Source organism: Acanthaster planci, linkage group LG09 (genome assembly GCF_054643075.1).
Source record: "Acanthaster planci isolate LZ-2023a linkage group LG09, COTS_SCS, whole genome shotgun sequence".
NCBI lineage: Eukaryota > Metazoa > Echinodermata > Asteroidea > Valvatida > Acanthasteridae > Acanthaster > Acanthaster planci.
This window is the reverse complement of record NC_141785.1, coordinates 7,332,047-7,347,392: the sequence shown is the minus strand read 5'-3', so window position 1 is coordinate 7,347,392 and position 15,346 is coordinate 7,332,047. Positions and strand designations below refer to the sequence as shown.

The following is a 15,346-nucleotide window of genomic DNA, read 5'->3' as shown; positions in this document are numbered from 1 at the left end:
GTTTCAGGGAAAAAGAGCTTATGAGGTCAACTCTTTGTCACAGTGTGATATAATGCATCATCATACAGGTACACCGCAGAACTAAAACGAACGGCATAAATGCAGGTCAAACTCTGATGATAAGGTGTGCAGTGTACTATACACTTTGAAAGCAACAATTACACGTATATCTTTGATGCTGCTAAGTGATACGTAACCTCATATTCACCACACAATCGTTTGGTTTTCCAAGAAACAACGTACTGTATGCATATTTATTTCTCTATACGGTTACATGGTACACAGTACAGGTAATGCACAGTGTATGTGTGGGTGTGCTTGCACACAGAATGGACTGTGAAGCAAATGATCTTTTGTCAACATCACAGAGTACAATTCTTGGGACAATTTGGGGCACAGCGTTCCCTCTTCTGTTTTCGACAGGCTGCTAGAAAGGCGCAGACTATTTACCAACCAGTCGGCCATTGAACCGACTATCCACTTTCACCCGACTGTGTACAGCTAAATTACATGTGCACGGTCAATTGACTGGCACTTAACCGCACCGCCATCAGAGCAAAGCACACTGAGGAAGTTACATGGACTGCACATGTGTACCCCCAAGGCACGTGTGGGCACGCAGGCAGTTTTTCCACTCGCAGTGAGCGGACTCCGGAAAAAAAGAGGGGGGATGGGGAAATTGGAGGGAAATCTTCCATAATCCACTTTCATGGGGCCCGCTTTCCGCCATGCTGAACACGCATCCAGGACCAAGGGTTAATAAAAAGTTAAATGACTGGAAAACTTCCAAGTTTATGAAACACCAGTAATATCAGGTCCTCAAAACTGTAAGCACAGCCACGTGCATGTAGGTACTGCACGGGCTCCATGGATTACCGGTACATGTATATTTATGGAATACTAGGAAAATATCTTTGCACTGACAAATTTTTGACCATACACTCTTTATTTGTTCGGGAATCGGAAATCAAAGCAATATTCTAGTAACTTGAAAAGCTGAGATACATGTGTGTTTGTAAAGTTCCAACTGTAACTTTTTTCCAGGGAAAAATCGCTCCTTTTTTTAATACTCACTCAAACTGGTATTGATTACATTTATAAAATGTGATATATGTGAATGTAAACTGTGTACAACACAAAATTGGTAAATATTAGGATCCTGAAGTTGCATCCAAAAATCCAAAAGGTTGTGTCAAGATATTGGGCACCAAAACCAGACCTAGGGTTCACTGATACTGTAAACTGAACAGCGTACAGTACATGTTTACTGGAGCTACATGTCATCTCAATGCCCCACTGTACGACTTGTTGGAGATGGCATTAACGGTTATATCCAGAATTGCTTTTAACATTCACCAGATACTTGTACTTAGCGTATTTCTGGGAGGGCGGGGATTTCAAAACTCCACAATTCAATAGTCTGCAATGTTCCACATTGGCAACACTACTCACAACATTCACCACGACAGTTTGAAACTGACTGGTTTCCACCCTCTGCACCATTTTAAGGGCAAAACGTTTTACTTCGGAGGCCCCAAAATGGAGGCTCCAAAACAACAGAGTGTTCACGGAAACCCCCTTGGGACATTCAAAGTTTAAAGTACTCTTTTTCATGCTGTAAATTTGTACACTCAGCAAACATTTGTAAGATCACACGCCTACCTTTAATTCAGTAATGACAATGGAAGGGGAAACAACAGCCACAGGAGATAACAAAGAGCAAAATTTCTCTTACTTTTATCGTCCGACGGTGATAAAATCCAGGATCTCTGCACAGAATGGAGGTGAAGGCACACGCATGCACATGACTGTATCTGGCTCAGGTTCACCTTGGTCAGGATATGGATTTCAACACTACCAGCACACCCATGACATCCGTGTGGGATGCTTTGGTATTGCTGATGTACATGTAGCAGGGCCAAATAAGTCCAGTTGGAGATTTTTCTAGCTTCCAGGAAAACAAGCAAGGCCCAGTGACACTCTATACCAAGCACATGTGCTTTTCAGAACAAAAGTCCCTCCACAGCTTGTCTTGCTTCATCGCTGTCCAGGCTGCTAGTGATCCACCCCACGGCATGAGCGACAGCAGCCCTGGTCAGTTCACGCCCTGTCACCATGACAGTTCCCGCCACTTTCTGACCAGCGGTGGGGGCCCAGGACCCAGAGTTAATAAAAAAATCCCAAGGCCCAGTCCAATGCCCCACAATCAGCCACGCCAATGCCCACTGCCAACAGCCTTGTGAGCACCACAAAAGCTCCACGTTAACTGACACACCAGTAGCCAGCGCCACTGCCCACTGACACAATGACAAGCCCACTCCTTCTCCAACTACATGTACATGTACATGTACGTGCATGAAGCATACGCGCACAAGGCACACACACACCACACACACAATGCCACGCAGTTTGACCCCGTGAACCACCAAGACCGCAAACACATGTGGGGCCGCGGCCTTCAGGCCTTGATACACATACTGGATAACAGGCTTCTCAAACTGTTTGTGAGACCACTCAGAGGACAAAGGATTTTGGGCCCACCAATCTAAACTGACCAAGTACAAAGCTGTTAGGAAAACTGCCCATGAACCGACCACTGCAGCAGTTCAAGGAACATAAGCAGATCAGAGTCCACAGAAGTTACTAGCAGAATAACAATTTCTCTGCTGGGCTGTGTTAATCTAACCTTGTTTTTCATTAACAAGAAAACCACAGATATTCCAAAGGCATGAACTGTACAAGGTGAATTGGTAATTAAACACTGGTGACCTGACCTTTCGGCTTATTTACGCAAGTTCTGCTGGCAATTTCAGACCCCTCCCCCATTAAAAATAACAACAAAAAAGAGCGAAGGAAACAAAATAACTTACAAAAATTCTTTAAATGCTTTTTGTGGCTCAGATTAATAAATCGTCGGTCAAAAAATCAGCAGTCTAAAGCCTGCTCCAAAATGTTTAATCATGAAAATCTATATACAGGTCTGAGTAACTTTTTTCCCCAAATTCAACCAAGAATGAAACATATGTGAATAGTCCACAGGGAAGCTTGAGATGAAGCAATGTAACTCTATTCCTCTTCAGTCTGGGGGGCAAAAAACGATGAAGCTTACAAAAAAGCACGAAAACAAAACAGATAGATAGCCTTAAAATTGAACCTACCCCTCACGTTCTCAACTCCAAATGCAGGGCCCGGTGCTTTCAAGGGTTTTGACTGTGGCTTTCAGTTCAGAGTGGAAAGATCTGGCATGAATTGTAAAACATGTCAGCTGATCCACTTTGGGGAATTTCTGAAATATTTATAAAATCACTGAGGAGGAAACAGGAGACGTATCCATTTGGCCAATGGACTTTAATCTACACAGCTCCTAAAATGTACTGATCCCGATTCAGTGAAAATAACCTTCTTTGTTCCCTTTTAAAAACTGCTGTAAGGAAAAAGGTGCACACTGTGAAGGTCAAAGAAAGATTTTTTCTTACAGTTATAATTCAAAGTCAAAACGAGTGACCTCACCACTTGTAATTTAATTTCACACGAATACACTGTATTCAAAATTAAACTTTTGTGTACTGTATTAAGAACTTTAGTGAACTTTCAGCAAAACAATGTGTGCGAAGAGTTTCATTATTGGTGTAAATGTACAAGTGTATTTGGAAATCTGAACTGACAGACTTTAAAACTGCATAAACTCCTTGTAACAGGCCATCCTTGAATCTACATGCACAGTAGCTGCTTACCTTCCACTTATGTTCACCTTAAAAAATACACTGCATGATGCTGGATCTCACCAGACTTATCTATGACAAATCTCAAACCTTTTTGCACAACATGTCCCCAGTAAACAACATGTAGCCCCAGAGTACACGTATATAATCCACCTGCAATCTGCAAACGTGTATCTGTGTTTCTTACATGAGTCCACTTTTGAAATCAACCGAGCTGGTTTTTGAAATAAACCATCCAAAAATGACATAAACAGATACGAAATGGATAGATACGCATGTAGTCGTGAACTGCAGGTTGACAAACACATGCGAATGGATCAAAACAAGAGATTGATCGTGTTCTTGCACAAAAGTTCTTCTTCTGTTGAACTCATACAGTCCCAAGCAGAAAGTTGGTTTAAAGACCAGCAACTTTATGTGGCGAGCGGAAGACACAACATGGCACTCGAGGAACTGGCCAGGATGCGGCAAATCCTCATGGCCGGCCAATAAATACTGGCCATGGAAAAAAATGGGCTGGGAAAATCCAGGGGAAATACTAAGCAGGATAAAGGAGGCAAGAACCCTACCGGGGAATACCGGGAACTTCTAAGGAATTCCTCTTGTATGAATTTTAGATTGGAAGGACTATTTTCAAAACCTTAATCCATTTAACTTAGGCAGATTTATATTAGGGTTCCAAAAAGAAGTTCAGAGTTTCATTGGAATGCTTAAACAGATCTCTCCTCAGCCCTGTACACATGTACATGTACATCTAGGCCTATACATCATGCAAAGGGACTGACAGTACCTTATGTATACATAAAGACAGAACTGAAATTTGAATGCATTTTCAGACAAGCTTCTCCTTCTTCTCCTCTTCCAGTTAAATGAATGTTGGTGTTAGGGAAGTTTTCAAATAAAAACCTGGTCACAAAATATTTCACGTTTAAAGGTGTATACCGCATGTGCATGCATGAATGTGCACCCCCTCCCAATGCTAAGGTTGGGAAATACTTGTAGCAGTAGTTGTTGTTTTTTTTACTAAATCTGAAAAGCATAGATTTGAGACAGTACACAGTGAAGGGGGCCTTCATGTTAACCTGTTTCCCTGATTGTTTTACATTTTTACCATGCTTCGAGCCTTCCATAACCTATTCTTCAGGTGCATCAGCATGGAGGCTAACACTGTATTGAAGGGCTACAGTGACTGTGTGGGTTTTTGAAAGCAGAGTCAATTTTGAAGTCAAAAATGACAGGCACATTTTATTCATTCCTTGTTCGACTACGCAAGGAAACAACTTTGTGAGAACACGAGATGCTCTGCTGTTTTACTCAAAAGCTACAGCCTGCGCACTTGTTCACATGAGTCAAACGTTTTGGGATGATGAAACACTAGCAGAAATTTACAATTGGAGAAAACACTGCTAAGCATGACTGGTCCCCTTCACTGTGTTTTGCATAGCACACGTGTACCCTTAAAGCTTCGTTGCACTGCAGGATAATCTTGCCATCAGGCCACTGTCTAGATGTACAGGAAACAGCTGCTGTCAACCAACGTACTTGCACAGCACAACCTCAATCCATCATGCAATTTTTATTTTTTTGGGCCCCGCCTTCCAACAGGAAGAGTCATAAATGAAAGAGGAAGTTAGCGGGAACAGGTATACAGACATGTACACGTAGATCACTTTTGTCTTTCTCCTTCTGAGTGTGTGTAAGGATACATTCAGGACTGGCCAAAAAAAAAAAAGCCCACTTGCTTTCCTCTCACCTGCCAACAAATTAACAGTTGAAGCACTCTACCACCTGCTTTGAGCAAATTGATGTCAATGCTTCAACAAGAAACTCTTATTATTTTATTGAACTTGTGTGTGGACCATGTTGCTCTAAAAACAAGTTACACATAAGTTGTCTTAACGGCCATCTTTCACAGAACATGAAGAACCGTACAGGAGAGACAGCGAGATAGATCATACCTTACATGTACGTTTTTCGTCTCTACTTCTGCAGTTTAAATTTTTCTTTCTTTTCATTTTCTCCCAATGTCCAGATACTCATTCACAAAGTCAAAAAATGAAACTGCCAAAAGGACTACAGATGTCTTGATTTTTTTTTAAATGGCTCATATGTACGCACAATGTGCCAAACGATATTGCAGTAAAATCAACAGCAGGGAAACAGACATGTAGTTTCTCACTGAACATTCTCCGGTTTCTATCACATGTTCACACTGTGTTTCCCCATTTCAATCAAACCACAAGAGCAAGTAATCTTGATTTCATTTTCCTACAAAGCAACAGTCTCTGACTTACCAAACGCTTCACCGAAAACCTGGACACTGAAGGAAACTGACAATGTCTCCCCCCCCCATTTGTGCACGTAATGTCCGTACTAGGAGTTTTGACAGAGAAATTGCAAGATTGTTTAACATACTGGATAAAAAAATAAACAAATATAAAAAATGAACAAAACAGATGTCCTAATACCAACAAATTATTATGCACATGGTGTTATGACTGGTTTGCATAAAATAGAGCCAAATTACCACGGACAACATCTGCCAACTTGTACATCATGAATCCGGTTCAAATTCAGGAAGTATTTAAACTTTTTTCATGAACAATCAATAAGCCAGCCTTTTGCGACGCTTCAACACAGTAACACTCTGAACAGTTTGTAACGGGAAGCTCACCAATTAATGAAGGAACTCTTGCCAGCAGAGTGGTTCCCAATGAGCAGAATGTTGATCTTTTTGCGGGGCGCCAGCAGACGGAGACCGAGCTTGTCGGCGATTTTGATGAGGCCTGTCAGGAAAAAAAAATTTACAAACCAATACAAAGAGCTGTTACAGTGAAGTATGCTTGTAATGCACGATATGTAGCCATGGCTCAAAACATGTTTGTTCAGTGACAAAGCTTCTTTGTGACCAGGAAGTGGCTTGAGAATGATATTCTTCATGTACTAGTACATGTACCAGTCTGTGAGGTTTTTTTAATATTCATGAGTACTTTTGTCAAGTCATTTTACTGTGAACAATTCCACAAAAACTATGAAACACTGGTACATGGACAGTATGTAATACACATGTATAGTAACTAATGGCAGATGGGGTTTTTAAGGGGATTGATGAATATTACATTATACACGTATTATACGTGTTTTTTAATCACAAATATTTTTCTTTTATTTTAAACGTGAATTAAAGCTTTTAATTTTGGGTTCATTTGAATTTTAGTTTCTTTCCTTACATGTATACTTGAACCTACATGTAAATGGAATTCTCCGAGGCTGCCTATTTTACAGTTTTAATGAAATCTTTATATTGTCAATTATGATTTTTTTGGAAGATGAATGAAGAGTTTAAGCTGTAATCGACTGTGGCTTTCATATCTCAGAGCCCCAAATGAAATAGGTCCTCTGTTACTAAGGGGGAACTTGGTTTAACAATACAGATAGATTGCACTCGCATGTCAGCCACCTAGAATTGAAAGTGAGGTACATGTAACAGTTTTAATTAAGCAAAAGAGAACAGCTTCCCATGAATGAAGTCAATAAAATGAATACATATTTTCAAAAACCTATAAAAAACCAAACAAACAATCAGAACGATAACAAAATGCATGATTTAATTTGTTGAAACACTTGCCCCTACAACCTTGTGGAATCCTCCAAGTCCGACTGCACACACCAGAGAAAACGACAATTTCTACACATACTGCCCCTTTGGCAACGGGGGAAATCACAGTCAGACAAATGACATTTTTCGACCATTTGCCTTACATGTTGGAACAACCGGCGGATGGCTTCCTGCATGCACAAAATGCATCTGACCTGAACAAATGGCAAATATGGAGCAGGCTGTCAGCTCGTCCTCTGCCGTGAACGTTTTGTGCCTTAACGAGACCCACAGTCCATTTGAAAGAAGCCCTGGCTCTTAGCATTATGTCTTCCTCAATCGTGAAAAATCTTCCCAAATTTCCCAGAGGCTTTTAAAAGACCTGAAAGGGTCCAACTTGATGTTGCTACACGTAGGAGTTCTGCTACAGGTCAATTGTAATTCCTTAAAAAGAAGTTGGGTAACAGAACAAACATATTTTAATAACCTGCCACTGAATTGGTTTCAGTTTTTGATAAAAGTACGTACATATAGTCCTTAATTTAACACAACATTAACACCTGAGTCTGTCAGGTTGCAAAGTGTTAATATACAGAGCCAGGTTCTAGTTGACCAAACACAGGCCAGATACATTCATGTCTGGCCTAGATGTAATTATGACAGTTATTAACAGCAAATTATCATGAATTCCCCGTGAAAACTTTGTGAATTAGATGTCTAGACAAGCTCAAGGCAATGCAAGTACCGTTACCTTATTGCACACTGAAGCTACTGCATGAATGCATCACTGTACTGACTACCAGCCTCTCTCACAATGTTTGAGTTCAGGAAACATGGAGGGTTCTTATCTACAGACTGAGTAACAGATACTATGACATGTTCCATTCCACTCAGCTTCACGTCAGGCTCATGGAATGGAACATCCCATTTGTCACCTCATGATATTACTCTCCCTACTGCACCTGCTTCAACATCCAGCTGTGGAGCAGTCACTTCTGAAACAAACTAGTTATGATATTCACCGCAAAAACTAAACCAAAATGACTAGCACCGCTAGTTTTCACACTCTACAAGAAAGTCGCATCTCCCACAATCCTTTGGGACATATTATTATTAATGTTACATCGCCAAGATCAAGTATTTCTAAATAAAAGTCCTCAATGATCTTAGTGCAATACAAGAACAGGCAAATGATATAATTTTCAGACCAGAAAACTAATCACCAAATGGCAGAAAATTTGGAATTACACACTGGGCCAGTCACGTTTCTTGGGGGATCACATATATACACATCTTTGGACCACTACTTCAAACGAACAAAACATGAAGGCAGCCGCAATCAGGGTTTTATTGTTGAAGCCTTCATTAAGGTAAAGGTCAAAACAAATGGAATCAAACTCTGCCTCTGCCTGCATACTGGACAAAACAGTGACCCTGCCAAAGGTCACCCATACGTGCGCCTGTATTTCCTGGAAGACCTTCACTTTTAGCATGCCCCTGCCCTTCCACCCCGGAAGGGAAGGAGTTAATCATTTTCTAAATTACCCGCCATTTTCCCCCTCAGTTTTCTTGCCTTGATGGGGAGGTACTTGTTTGTCATCCTTGACCTCAGCTGTGAGGCCAGAATTTCATCAAGTTGACCCTACAGGCACCAAAAAAAAAGAACCCAGAAATAAGCTAACAAACAAAAGAGTTTTTTTTTCAGTGGACACTAGACCTTGGTCATTTCTCCCAACCCACAAAGATCATTCTTAAACACTGTTCTCCCCTTGAAATGTATTAATGAGGGGCCTTGGCAGAAGATTTAAAAGCTGCTGGAGGTCAGGTGATAACAAAGCGCCATTGATTGGTCAGAAATGTTGAAAGCTCCACTCATCAGTCGGTCATCTAAAACTGGCAAGAGGGTGCCCATTGGATGCACTGGGTGAAGTGGACGGGAGAAAACAAGATGAATGCCCCAAGGTGGTTTGAAGAATAATAAGCCAACAAGAGCTTGCTTTGTATTTACGTGTTTATTGAAATGACAGGCTCGGTTTGGTTTGGTTTAATTATGGTTTAATTAGCTCAACAATAAACGACTCAAGAGCGTAACAAAAACAATGCATGGTAAATGACATTTGCGTAACATTTGTATGTTTACTGTGCATCTAAATAAGCCTCTTGCAAGTTAAATTTTGATAAAATCTGGTACACTGAGTTCTTTAAATTCACATGAACATAACAATTTGAATTCTCCATACTAAAGACACTGTTGCTTTACCTCGTGATTCGGGGCAAGCTTATCCTTAGTTACATAAGAGACGCTTTGCCTTAATACACTGTTCTCAATGGATGAGAAGGGCACAAAGGAACCAGTCCATTCCAGATATGGTGGTCACTATGCAAAGGCTTGCCCCAAATCACTAGGTACAGCAGCAGTGTCTTCAGTCTTGGGAATTAAAATTATCATAGGTGCGATCAAATAACTTGATGTACTACATTTTATTTAAATTCAACTCGCAAAGGGCTTATTCACTTGCTGCCAAAATGTTAATGAACTCATATTTACTTATTACCATGGAAACACATTAATGTACACTGTACATGTACGGTAAATACATGTTTATTATTCACTTCGCTTCATTTTCTTGTAATTGTTATTCCCTCCTTTGACCAAACAATGTCAATCCATACAGCTACTGATAAGGGCTTTGAAAAGCTCTTCCGTTCATGCAGACATCCAATCTTCATGTACATCCATGTTCTTGGAGGCATCCCGTTCTAAAATGAACAAGACTTGAACAAACTCTGAGTGGCTTTCCAATGCAATACCCTGAAGTCTGTACTGCACGAGGTACAACAGCTCAACCTACTGCTACTCCATCACAATTTTGGCTGGATGTGATAGGACAGACTGTGTTCAAGGATGGAAAACACTAAGGGGTGTTTTGCAAACACCTGCTTCATCCCACCTTTGGTTTTTTCGAGATTCTTGTTTTATCGCCCAAACAGAGTTTACTCCAAGCAATGACATTTTCCTGAGAGATTACATGTATATATAGGTAACTTTATACTCCTGTTCTGCTGGTGAAAACTGTAAAACAGGGAAGACACTCTGCATTTTACAGGTTTTTCTATTCGGATGGTGAACCCAAAATTTAGTTATTGAAAACATTTCAGAGGAAGGGTTGCTAGTTTATTTCTGTGCATTAACACAACAATGAATGTCTAATGAAAAGAAATTTTGGCTTGAAAACTATAAAACTATAAAAACAGCATTTTTTACTGCACAAATCCATGTAACATTGAGGTTTTCTTCCCGGAATGACATCAGTTTCACTAATGAAAATCACGCTCGGCATGAAACCAGAGGTGCTCGAAAACACCCTTTGAAATGCAAAACAAAACCTGAAAATAAGGTTTATTGAGATACAGGAGCATTTTCAAGGGTAGCATTTAAGAAAAAAATGCCGTTAAGGTGGAATATGGAGGTACATGTATATCGATAATTCCACTAAAACGTGGCTTGTGTGTGTGCCACATCAAATGAGATTCTGCCACTTATCACACATATAGTTGACTTCAAAGAAACAAGGTAAAATTTACTACCAGATAATTTCAAAACACTAATGAAGCCTGTACTCAACATCTACAGTAAGTGTACTGTTGATAAGAATTAAGAACAGGTAATGGTACATGTACACTAACGAACATGTACGTGGACATGTACCATACATGTACATGTAGGCCTATATGTACATAACAGGTACATGTATTTCTTAGCTAAAGAAACTAAGATTTTAACAATCCAATTCAAATCTAATTCAAAGTTGAGCCAAAACATTAAATACCCCTTCTGTTGGAAGAATTAGCTATTGCCACCTGAATACACAGTGCATTTTCTCCCTTTTAATAATTGATAGAAATGACCAATGCATATTTACACTTGGCCAGACTGTCTTGTCCAGCTTCTGGCCTTGCTCTGTCTGGTCATCACATTAGTCACCCACAGGCAGCTGGACACAAGGCCGTCCTGCCAATAGGCAAATACCTCATTAGCATACAGCCCAAGGCCAGCCAACCAGAGGCAACTGGCCAGGCTCATTAGCATTCTCCACCAAGGCTACCCAGCCAATGGACAAAGAGTATGGGGGGACCCTCCAAATAAGCAACCAATGGGAACACAGCCCACACCAGCAAGCACCGGACTCAAGGCCGGACAGCCAACTGAAATATCCAGCTGTCTGCACTAAAGGGACCTCCAACCAATGACTGCAGAGTTACTCTACATCTCAAGGCCAGGTGGCCAATAGGCACTGCCCTTACATGTACTTCTTTGACACTCTGAGATTGGTGGTGTTAATTACAAGAGCAAAGTCCTGCAGGGAACAAGAGCTGTTAAAAATGGACCAGGGTCAGTGGATCACAACATTCTACAGAAGGGAGTATTAATATAATCATAGAGCTACAAACCCATGTACATGTTAACGTTCATGCATATATCTAGTAATGTCAAAGCATACACACGTACTAGTATATGGTTAATTCTAATTCTAATTCTAATATCATGTAATGTGCATACCTGCATAGCTTCCCCATCACACTTTGATAATGACTTCATCACTATTCCCAGAATTTTTTCTAGCCAACGCAGATCTGTATGCAAAAACCGTTCAAGTACTATGCCACTGGACCTCCATCACTTACTTGTACATGTACATATACATGTACATGTAAGTACATGCATGTTAAATGTAACTGAGAAGTACGGCGTTAACGTATGCATCTGTACTACGGCATACTGCCTGAATGAAAATTATTCGTATTTTTAGAGAAACAAACGTTGGTAACATGGTTAACTAAACAGTGCACATGTACTTGCATATAAATCAGACAAACAAAAATACAGTAACTGTACAACCCTTCCCCAAAATACTGCACAAATTTATGTCTGCTGGAGGCTGAAACACAAAAGCTGTTATATAATATATTGATAAATTTGAGTATTGTACAAATTCTGCTAGATTCACAATGTAAGTCATTTAGTGCAATTGGTTTTTAATCCTTGATGATACCAGATGTTGGACCGGTAAATCAGATTAGATGCCCAAAACTTTTCAGCTAAGGTAAACCAGAAAAAAAAGCTAAACAGGTTCTTTCCGGCTGACTAAGGACAAGCAAACTCTTGTAGATGACAGGAACACTCTAGATGAGCAGTGCCGACAACTGGCCCTGTGCCGCTTGGCCCGTCAATAAGTGTGAAAGATACGAGACAACGAAGGGCCATTTAATTGACTGACTCAAAAGCGATAAAGCAACACGGAGATAACAAATGCTGTGCATTACTGGAAGGGGGGTGCCAGATAAACCTGGGTGCATTGTCCTGACGAGAACAGGACGCGCAGCTTTGCCTAATGAACACCACTCATATAATGATGATCATCTCCCCTCACATGTACCATCCATTACCAACACCTCCGCACTCACACAATCATGGCCAGATATCTTTTGCAGATTTTTTTTTTTTTAAATCATTGGTTTTAACCTGCGAATGCATAAAACAAACACAAATAATCTGCACTTAACTGTGTAGATGGGTTATGAGGCATTTACAAAAAAAAAAAGACAAGGGATATATACAGCAAACGCAACCATGCGCATGAAAATGCCTCTCCTCAGTGTGACTTCTATTTCATAAATCCAGTCTGTAGCTTGACGCACTACACGTACGTTTCCAGTACGAGTCTGGCTAGGAGAATACCTGGTACTCAGTTAATGAACTTTCAGGTTGATGACATACAGTACATGTATGTTTACAAGGTCTGACAGGCTAATGCACAGCCTTACGTGAACATGTACCAGCAACTTTGGTCATCTTCTAAAAAATGTCTGGTTTGAACTGATTATGATCTATATACATTGTACCTTATGATATAATAAACCTTTAATAATGATCCTAAGATCTATCTACGACAGATTCACCATTGGCATGGGTGGACAAAGTTTGCCGAGTTAATCAACCTTGACTGGTATGAAGTTTGCCTCAAAATGCACCTTTGCTTCATCAGTATTAAAGGGAGAGGTATTCTTAGTTAGTACATAAAGGGATTTTTTACATGCTTTTACATTCACATGCTTTGCCGGTCTTAATTATTCATTTAAGACTGGATTGGGGAAGGGATGCTGGACAATGGTTGAGCTTAAGGCCAAGACACCATCAGCATCCAGTTTCTTGGGCCAGCCAAGCACATTTATTCTTTCAGATAAATACCTTTTGCATCACAAAGTCAAAACGAGTTGAAAAATTACACAAATTTCCAAAATTGTGCTAACCAATTTTATTTATTTTTTCAAACACCCCTCTGGCTATGTTATGGTACGTTCCTCACAAGAGTAGTCGTAAAGAATCTCCTTTAATGGAGATCAGTGCACGTTATGCAAATTACATGAAAAAGGGCACCACCTGCCAGTGCTTCATCAATTGCTTGAGACTAGCCACCTGATGGACTCTTGGCCAATAAAAATGGCTTGGCCAAGAGATGGCTAAACTGACTTGTATGGATGACCAGCCATGGTCTGGAAACCACTGATTGGTAGGCAAAAACTTTGACTGTGACACTGAAAAAGTTAAGGGGTCTATGGGCAGAAACCTACTCTTCTATGACACGAAATGGCTTGATAGTAAAACCTGCTCCCTAAATGCCTTAATTGATCAGGACATTTTAATCAAGACAATTTCAATCAAAATCAACAGTACTGGTATATGCAATAGTTTTAACCTATGACAAAAAAGGAGAGACAATTTCAGACAGTTCAAGGATCAGTTTCTGGCTGTCTATTAAGCCAGTGGTCATTTGTCCATCCCGGCAGATGGCTACTGTCTGATTCCCAGGGTCATGTTTAATGACTGAGTACCAGGTAGATGCATACACGTATGTCTCCAGCCATTAGAAGCTCAATCCCTCCAGGGCAGTGGAGATGAAATAGCTGTCTAGTGCTCAAGGTGACGATAAAAAATTCATAATTTCATTTTACAAGATTTATCGTAGCAGGGGAAGGGGGACAAGGCTAACTTAGGACTACCAGTCTCGATGAAAAAAAAATCTTCATGAATACTAACAGTTTTTACCTAATGATAAGAGGAATGGAAAGTCTCTTCCATCAATCCCTTCACAAAGTCATAAAGTATTCAAAACATTTTGGGCTTTGCATCAAACAAACTCTTCTGAGAAAGGTCAGCTTGATGACTGTGCACTCACTAATTAACGCAAAACGTGTGAACGTTTAGCATCATAAAATTTATATCAAACTAAAACTTGACTCCACAATATGGTCGACAGCAATGCAATTCGGGTTTCTAACAAACCCACTTAGCATCACTTGGAAAGCATGAGTACCTGCTTAGGTTAGCAATGCTGACCCTTGAACCCCCGGACAATGTAAGTCAATGTGGGTCAATGGTCAGTCAGATGGTGACCAAAGAGGTGCGTCAAACTCAAGTGCGATGTTTTGGGCGTCACACATGCAACCAGGGATGCAACAAGGTGTGTCAGTACATGTAAATACACTGTACACTGCATTTTCAAAATCTCTTCACAAAAGCTGATTAAAGTGGTAAAAAGTAAAGAGCCATGTGGTATACAATGATTTTTGTCATCGTTACTCACATGATATGTACAAACTCGCATGTATAAAGCACGCTGTACTTTTAGCAGGGCACCTTTCCACACAAGGAAAAATGTGGACATAAATAAACTGTAAAATACCCTTGTGTCTGGGTACCAAACCTCATTGGTTATCACACATTCCCCAGCCTTGATGGCAGAAAGCTCAAAGACTGTTTTACATGTTGCTGTGAATTCTGCCTGGTACTTGTGTGTGACGTGTGTGGTTTCTGCATTATGACACCAGGCAAAATTGTTGTGTGGTTAAGCAAATAGCCGTTGCCAGAACTTGTATGAATGATGCATCAGAGTCCTGCGCTCTCTCTGCATACACACAGTAGTTGGGGGTGATGCATATTAATGCCATCTTGTTGGTAGCAATT

The 15,346-nt window shown here is 40.4% G+C and overlaps 1 protein-coding gene across 3 annotated transcripts in view; it reads right to left on the bottom strand.

The window, feature by feature from the left end:
- Nucleotides 1–15,346, bottom strand: part of LOC110988306 (uncharacterized) — an 88,921-nt gene that overhangs the window by 29,352 nt on the left and 44,223 nt on the right. For 2 of the 3 annotated variants that reach the window (XM_087141055.1, XM_022251675.2), the window contains exon 2: nucleotides 6,397–6,508. In XM_087141055.1, the coding sequence (XP_086997181.1) occupies nucleotides 6,397–6,508 (112 nt within the window). Of the gene's footprint in view, nucleotides 1–6,396; nucleotides 6,509–8,865; nucleotides 8,936–15,346 lie in introns of those variants that run through there. The other variant, XM_087141056.1, reaches the window with a different exon arrangement.